Source organism: Lathyrus oleraceus, chromosome 5 (genome assembly GCF_024323335.1).
Source record: "Lathyrus oleraceus cultivar Zhongwan6 chromosome 5, CAAS_Psat_ZW6_1.0, whole genome shotgun sequence".
NCBI classification, from domain to species: Eukaryota; Viridiplantae; Streptophyta; class Magnoliopsida; order Fabales; family Fabaceae; genus Lathyrus; species Lathyrus oleraceus.
The window spans coordinates 8,518,278-8,525,954 of NC_066583.1; the positions used below are offsets into that span (position 1 = coordinate 8,518,278).

The 7,677-nt window shown below is 34.7% G+C and overlaps 1 protein-coding gene across 4 annotated transcripts; it reads right to left on the minus strand.

Moving 5' to 3' along the window:
- Positions 1 to 2,567: 2,567 nt before the first annotated feature.
- Positions 2,568 to 7,212, minus strand: LOC127083378 (uncharacterized). 4 transcript variants are annotated; one of them, XM_051023692.1, is made up of 5 exons: positions 7,031 to 7,212; positions 6,186 to 6,598; positions 4,307 to 4,353; positions 3,217 to 4,198; positions 2,568 to 3,098 (listed from the first exon to the last, which is right to left on the minus strand). In XM_051023692.1, the coding sequence occupies exons 2-4, from the start codon at positions 6,502 to 6,504 to the stop codon at positions 3,239 to 3,241; spliced, it is 1,326 nt and encodes a 441-aa protein (XP_050879649.1). In that variant the 5' UTR covers positions 6,505 to 6,598; positions 7,031 to 7,212; the 3' UTR covers positions 2,568 to 3,098; positions 3,217 to 3,238. The 4 variants fall into 4 exon arrangements, with proteins under 4 accessions (XP_050879649.1, XP_050879647.1, XP_050879648.1 ...); XM_051023690.1 differs by having other exon boundaries at positions 6,186 to 6,610; XM_051023691.1 differs by having other exon boundaries at positions 2,568 to 3,095; positions 6,186 to 6,610; positions 7,031 to 7,211.
- Positions 7,213 to 7,677: the final 465 nt, after the last annotated feature.

The window sequence follows — 7,677 nt, forward strand, 5'->3', positions numbered from 1 at the left end:
AACCAAACCGAACCGCATGTTTTTTTCTCTTGCGGTTCGGATGATTTTTATCGCCAAAACCGCCCAAACCGCACCGCGAACACCCCCAGTCCTGACGAGTGTATGAGCAATGTCATAATGACATGAGAGCAAGGTATACAAAAGGCTTGAAACTTAGCACAGTCGCACCAACCTCAATTTAGCTCGACCTGATAGTATCGATATGGCCTCCCTTCACAGTGGTTCATTATTTCCTTTACACTAAAATTGTGTCTATGTTGGTTAAAGATTGTAACTGCATGTGTGCCAGCGCCTATCAACGATAACAACTTCACATTCCCATACACACATATTATTTGTATTTACTTACTTTACCCATTATTATTTTTAAATAGTTTATTTTAATAAATTTCGTTTAGATGGTCGGCTCTTGGTATGACTTACAACAAATGTCCTAGACACTGCATCACTCAATATTACAATCTCTTGGATCACCTTACACCAGGCGATGTATTACCACTAAACTAATCAATGCATAATAATTTATTTTTAACATTTACCCATTTTATAATCTAATTTATTTTTAACATTTACCCATTTTATAATTTAATTTATTTTTTCTCTACAATTTATTTCGTGATCATATATAGCCCTGGAACATCATCATGAAATCAGAGAAGAAGATGCAATCGTTTATACTACATGCACACTGATCATCAGACTCACCACTATAGAGATGCACCATAGTGACCGTGTGAAACTGCAATTCGACATGCGTCAACAAATCTCAGATCCCCATATGTGCCTCAGACAATGGCATCAATGCAAAATTAATGAACAATTGACTCGTGACAATTGGAAAACTTCGCTAAATCTGAGTGTCGTAAATGAAGACATCAATTCATATGTTGGAGTAAGCTTTGCACACATGCAAATCCTATGTGTATGGGAATGTTAAGTTGTTGTCAATTGGATTGACAACACCATATGCAGTCATCAATTCAATTGATAACATCTCTTATTTTTTAAATAGAGATATCAATTCATCAAACAACATTGTCTCAATGTTGGAGTAAGCCTTGCACACATGCAAATCCTATGTGTATCGGAATGTTAAGTTGTTGCCAATTGGATTGACAACATCACATGCAGTCATCAATTCAATTGATAACATCTCTTATTTTTTAAATAGAGATATCAATTCATCGGACAACATATCTTTGTTCCAAAAAATATGTTTAAAAATTAATTACTTTGAAAGTTATGTGGAAAAAGTGATTATTATAAAAATTTATTTGAAAAAAGTGGTTATTTAGATGAAAAATTTAAAAAAAAAAAAAAAAAAAAAAAACTTTGCCAACACCCTAATACAAAATTGGAGGGAAAATAAAAGAGACATCAGCTAAATCTGAGCTATACAACCACCGCACTCTAAAGTTCTACAAAAACAGAACCAAGAAAAGAATCACCAAACTCCAATGCCACAAAAACAAAAACAAAAAGTAGTCACTTAATCGGAGGAATACAGTTGTTCACATCATAAGGAAGGAACAAGAGAGTCCATAACTACATTAATCAAAACTCAACAAAGGTTTGTTCACAGAAATGACAGTTAAAAACGATTATTAAGGCAAAGAATAAATAATTAGTCTTATGTTTTAAAGGATATTTTTAAACTCAAAAAACAAAATAAAAATCAAAATGTTGTTAAAATAAGACTTAAATAGTTTTTTAGTGTTTTTTTTTTGATAAAATCCTTAAATATTGATTTTTATTTGATTTTAGTTCCTAATTTTAAAATAGACACGAAAATCTGTATGTTTTCTACAAATTTTTGTTTCTATAGAATTTAAAAGAATTTCAAGATTCAAAAATTATTTCCAAAAAAAATAAAGGAACGAAAATAAAAAATACGTCAATTTATAAGAATCAAAAGACTATTTAAACCTTAAGATAAAATATAAAATAGGAAGAATGCATTTGACTAAAATAAAATTTAAATTAAATGACAAAAATAATTTTTGAAACGTACATTACTAATAAATATAAAACCGCGCAGAAGGAAAAGAAAAACTAAAGATGTCTCATCATGTGGCAAAAGTCTCCTTCTAAATGAACAAAAGAAAAAGTTCATTCAAAAAGTTGAGATACAAGGCATAATATTGAAAAGAAAGTGCAAAAATAGATGATAAAATTAAAGTCTCATGTATTGAAAGTCATATCCAAAAACTAAAATCAAGAGTTATAGATCACATATATATGGCAAAAGATGAAAAGAAAAGACTCAACATTATTCTTTTCTCTCGACTCCAGTATTACTTTCATGCTATCTTCTGTCTTAACAGAAATATTAATATCAATTTATTAGAGCTTTGACAACAAAGTTTGACTTGAAGAAAGAATATTTGATCTTGTGATATCTCTCTTCCATTTTACTATTTTATGGAGATGGCAATTCATTCATCTTTGGTTTGTGTCATCTAACAGAGTCCTCTTGCTAAGTCAGCTATTGAACACAAAAATTGTAGTTGATGAAGTCAAATTTCATCAAATTGAATCGAGCAATATTGAAACAGTGGAGATGGTGATGAAGCAAGAAGAAAAGAAATTTGATGAGATATGTCTGAATACTGAAAGTACAATAAATAAAACATGAAGGAACTCTCTAGTCATTGGCTGAGGTAACAACTTTGATGTCAAGACTCAAGAATTCATACAACACAGATTTGATCCTCTCATGAGAAGACTTCATCACCTCACCAATAAATTTACTGGACCACAAATTTGATGATAGCAGATCAGAAACTTTCTTTTTATTAAAAGCAACCAACCAAAGTCAATCAAAATAATTTGTATTGCGATTGCCTATTAATCTGTATAGAGACTACTATTCCTCGACACCACATTCAAGAAGAATCACCGACGGCATAACATCATTTGGATATATGAATCATATCCATAAAATAAACAAATCAACCTGTACAGCACAAAAAGATACTTGTATGTGTTCTTTACAGAGTAACTTCCGCCTCTATTTTTCTTTAAATCACATATTAGTGTATAGATGCTCCATAATCCTTTTAAGGGTGCAGAAATTATCAACAATGGAGTAGAGCCTGCTATAAAGGTGGTGAAAAGAATCATGTTAAGCTAAAGAATTACTAGGCCTTTCCAGATAGCAATTACTGAGGATGCTTATGATAAATTGGTGCATGCAAAGAAAAAAATGAAACTAACCTCCAAACAACCAAGAAGATGCTTATTCTTTGCTTGATTTTGTCCAAAAGAAGCCCTTCTTTTTTGTAGGGTGACTATCTATCGTGGATCTGGAACCTTTTGATCCAAATGTAAAGTGTCGTCTCAAAAAAGGTTTCCCGAATGAGCTTCTCCCACGAGAACTGGAGTCCATCCGAGGACCTTTACCTTTACCTATAGGTTCTTTCACTTTAATGCTATCAAACGCAACAGAATCATCGTTTTCAATATCACTGTACTCAACCTGATTCTCCAATGTCTGGTTTCTAGCCTTCAAATCTATTTCAGCTTTCAGAACTTTTTTGGACAACTCCATAGTTTGTTTCTCACCAAAGCTGCAGACTGGGCAAGCTGGATCGTACTTACTAATATCAGCTGTCATATTCTCCAAACATTCAGCATGATAGACGTGTCCACAGATAAGAATGGCAACTACAGAAAGGTCATTACTTGTGTATATCTTTTGGGTACTCCAAGGAGACTTCTCCTTTAAAACCTTTGAGCAAAACCCACATGTTCTTAAATCAACAGGCGAGGCTGAAAACCAACTGCCAGATCTAGCTATCCTTTCATAATTAGAACCAAAGGACTCGCTATCCAATGACCACCTTTGTCTGTGGTGAGTTCCCATCAGCTCTGAAAAGCCAGGTATAGACCAACCATCTGAAGATCCCCCACGGGAGCGCATTCCCGATCCGTTGCTCCATGAAGGAAACACGGGTCTTTCCTCAGACAGAGAGAAGCTGCCGGGCGACTTACATGCTTGCATTCGAATATCAGAAGTTGGCCATAACAGCTGGTGTCCCGGGGAATGGCCAGGCCACCTTGATGGGGTAAAGCTAGGTGGAAGCATGTGGTATTGGGATGATAAAGGAGATGCTGACAATGAAGTTGAATGCAATGATGGTTTTGCAGGTGATGGTGATGGCCAAGACGCTAATGATGATTCTCCCAACCCATTTGCCTAGAAAGTGATTTATTAGTTAGGAGAGTGTAAAAGAAACCATATCAACAACAAGTAAGCAAAAATGTAACGTAACTTTTTCTTTAAAAAATCACTGTATAATCTCACCTGTTCCATGCTCGCATCAATAGACACAGACCTTGAAATAGATACATCTGCAATACACATGAATAACCATGTCAGATACTATAAAGGAACCAGTTGACAGAATCATCGCCAATTACTGGATCAGTTACATCATAATAGTGTCATACCATACTTACACTAAATAACAAAAAAAAACTTGGCAGAATTGACTGCCTAGTATGGTATGCCAGGTTAACATAAAGCAGAGCTTTTGATTACATAGTTCAAATCTTAGTAGAAAGGTTCAGATGGTCAGATTTAACTGAGTTTAACATAAATAATGGACTATCATTAGCACCATCATGATTACAAGGTTACAGTCAATGTCATTATTTTGTCCAGTTTATTTGATGCAAATCTCTTATTAAGCTTTAATTGGATAAAAACAGACCCCCAGACCATCTTAGAATTTGAGTTTGTACTTAACCCACAAAAGCTAGCTAAATATCGCTTTAGGTTTTTATTTTTTAACACAGCTTAAGAAAAATTGCAAATAAATGAAAGGGCGTACTCCCTCCATCTCATATTAAATGTCTCATTTAGAATATCTCTGTCTCATTTAGAATATCTCTGTTTCTCATACTATTTGTCTTTTTAGACTACCTATGAAAACAATTATTATTACCCTTATTCATTGTAGCTCAAATCACTCAACCACTCCACCAACTAACTACTATTAATAAAGGGACTTTAGTAAATGGAACTCATTTTAGCATAGAAGTATGATTTTCTTAAATAGTGTGCATAACCTTAAAAGACACATAATATTTATATGAGACTGAGGAAGTAACAACTTACAAAAACACTCTTATTCACTATTGAGAGTTAAACATTGTCATAAATTCACAGTGTAGTATAATTGACCTGGGAGGCTATGTTTGGATTAATGTATGTAATGGAAAGAGATGGAATGCAATGGTATAAACTTACGTTCCATTGTTTGGATTAACTAAAAAAGAATGGAATGGAGCGGAACCGGATGGAATGCATTTCATCCCATTCCTTCATTTCCATCACTTTTTGTACCCTCTGATTTGGGCAGAATGACAAAATTGCTCTATTCCGTCATGAAATATCCAAACAGTGGAATGACATCTTTATTCCATTCTGCTCCGCCCATTTCCGCTTTGTTCGTTTTGCAATATCCATTGCAATATCCAAACATAGTCAGAGTAAATCATATGGTATTAATTTGAGGGTAGGATTGGAATAAAATGATTAATGTTGATATAAGTATATTTGAGAAGGTATAACCATGTCTCAAAATTTAATGTATGTCACCAAGTACTAATTCGTATCCTTCACATATATTTGTGACATTAGGTCTAACTCAACACCAAAAGATAGTAATTAAGGCCAAGCATAGCCCAAGCATTATTAAGATTAAGAATGACAAAACGGCCCGGTCCACCGGCCATACCCGTTTGCCACCCCTAATTAAGATCACATTGGTTGTATCTCTAATCGGTGTGGGACCTCAACACACCCTCTCACCTTCAAGACCAAACATCTAAAGCATGGTCAGATGTGGGTGGCCCAATAACAACACCCCTCTCATTTACAACTAGACATCAAGAATGTGGCCTGCCCCACTTAGATTTTTTGTGTGAACTTTTGCATGTTCAGCATGCTCGTTTGCCACCACTAATTAAGATCACATTGGTTGTATCTCTAATCTATGTGGGACCTCAACACACCCTCTCACTTTCAAAACTGAACATCTAAAGCATGGACAAATGTGGGTGGCCCAATAACAACACCCCCTCGCATTTACCACTAGACATTTAGAATGTGGACAGGTATCTCAAACTTTGGTTTATATCCAAAGTTAAATCCATAAAGCTAATTGTTTGAAGGTTACCTGAAGTTAAATCTCTAACATTTGCACCAGTCCCTTCAGAAATCGGCGATTTTCGGCATGCATTCTGTTGACAGTTCTGCAACGGACTTCCCTCCTCTAATACACGCCCCGATTCATTTTTACTCTCCGATCCATCATTCCTGCTATTCCCATCAGAAAACCAGTTTATAGAAGTATCTTCACCAGCTACACGCCCTCCTCGATGATCCCAACGAAAGCTCCACGTCGGCGAACACCGAATATTCCGATGTGAATTCTCATTAGTCGATCCACTCTGTACAGTCTTATCTTTAGCAGCAACAAAACAAGCAGCACCCATTATGAAATAACAACACCTTGCAGCTTCTCACACTAAAACAGCCACAAATCACCAATTGCATCCGAAAATACAGATCTATACCACAACTCTCAACCTGCAACAGTAACTAAAAGCATATAATCAATTAGAATTTCAATTGAAAACACTCCACAAAACAGAATTAGAGTCTATTACAATGAGTGGAAGACACGAGAATTGGGGGAAAAGAGTGTATTAACCTAAAATGAAGAGCAAATTGGGAAGAAAAAGAGAAACGAAATTGCCGTGAAAAAAAAGGATGAAACGATTGAGCTAGAGAGTGAAAGAGTGATGAATGAATATAAATAAAGGAAATGGAAAATGGTGAAAGAGATTAAGCAGAGTGGTAAAGTCAGAAGGATCCGAAATAAATGCTGAAAAAACGGAATTCAAAGTCAAGACCCACAAAGTATGAATAATAATAATCATTAATATTGTTTATCGTAATTAATTAGAGAGATGGAATTTGAAATTAGGCGCATAAAGACATGGTGGAATCGATGATTACCTATTGTTGAAATCGGCAAATTCAGAGAGAGAGAGAGAGAGAGAGTGATGAAGAAGAAGAAGAAGAAGATGAGAGAGTTTGGGACGGTTTGTTTGTTGTGCGCCGTTCGGAACTCTCTGTTGCTGCCTGCCACTTTACTAGTGGAAATTCTTTTGTCCAAACTAGAGCTAGCTTTGGAAAATAGTAATGTCTTACTCAAAAATAAAATATTGTTATAAAGTAATTGTAAATATTAAGGTTTTTTTTTATATAAGAATGTAATAATTTCCATAAAAAATGTAATAATTAAAAGAAAAAGAATAATCATTTTAATATATTGTAGCTTGTTTCGAATTGGGATTAGAAGGAATGGTCAAGGATGAGGTTGAACTTTTGAAACGATGGTGTTTATCTTTCATAACGTGGTATGAGATGGACTTGTAAGGTTATCACTCCAACGTCCAAATTAGTTACGTGGTCTAAGATGAATGAAGTAAAAAATTGATATCATAAAAGTGTATTTTGAATTTCATGTGTATTAATTATATATGTTGGATAATTTCAGTTGGACTATGGTTGAGCTTTCGCCGGCGTAGAACAACTGTCCCCAAGACTTGTCGTGTATTTTTTAGTCGATAAGTCTTTCAAAGTCGTGGCCGATATCTTAC

Excerpts from the sequence above, each read along its gene's own strand:
- LOC127083378 (XM_051023692.1), bottom strand. The coding sequence starts at position 6,504 with ATGGGTGCTGCTTGTTTTGTTGCTGCTAAAGATAAGACTGTACAGAGT. Across the intron at positions 4,354-6,185 it reads TGTTAGAGATTTAACTTCAG|ATGTATCTATTTCAAGGTCT; the intron begins GTAACCTTCAAA and ends TGTGTATTGCAG. Across the intron at positions 4,199-4,306 it reads TTGATGCGAGCATGGAACAG|GCAAATGGGTTGGGAGAATC; the intron begins GTGAGATTATAC and ends ATCACTTTCTAG.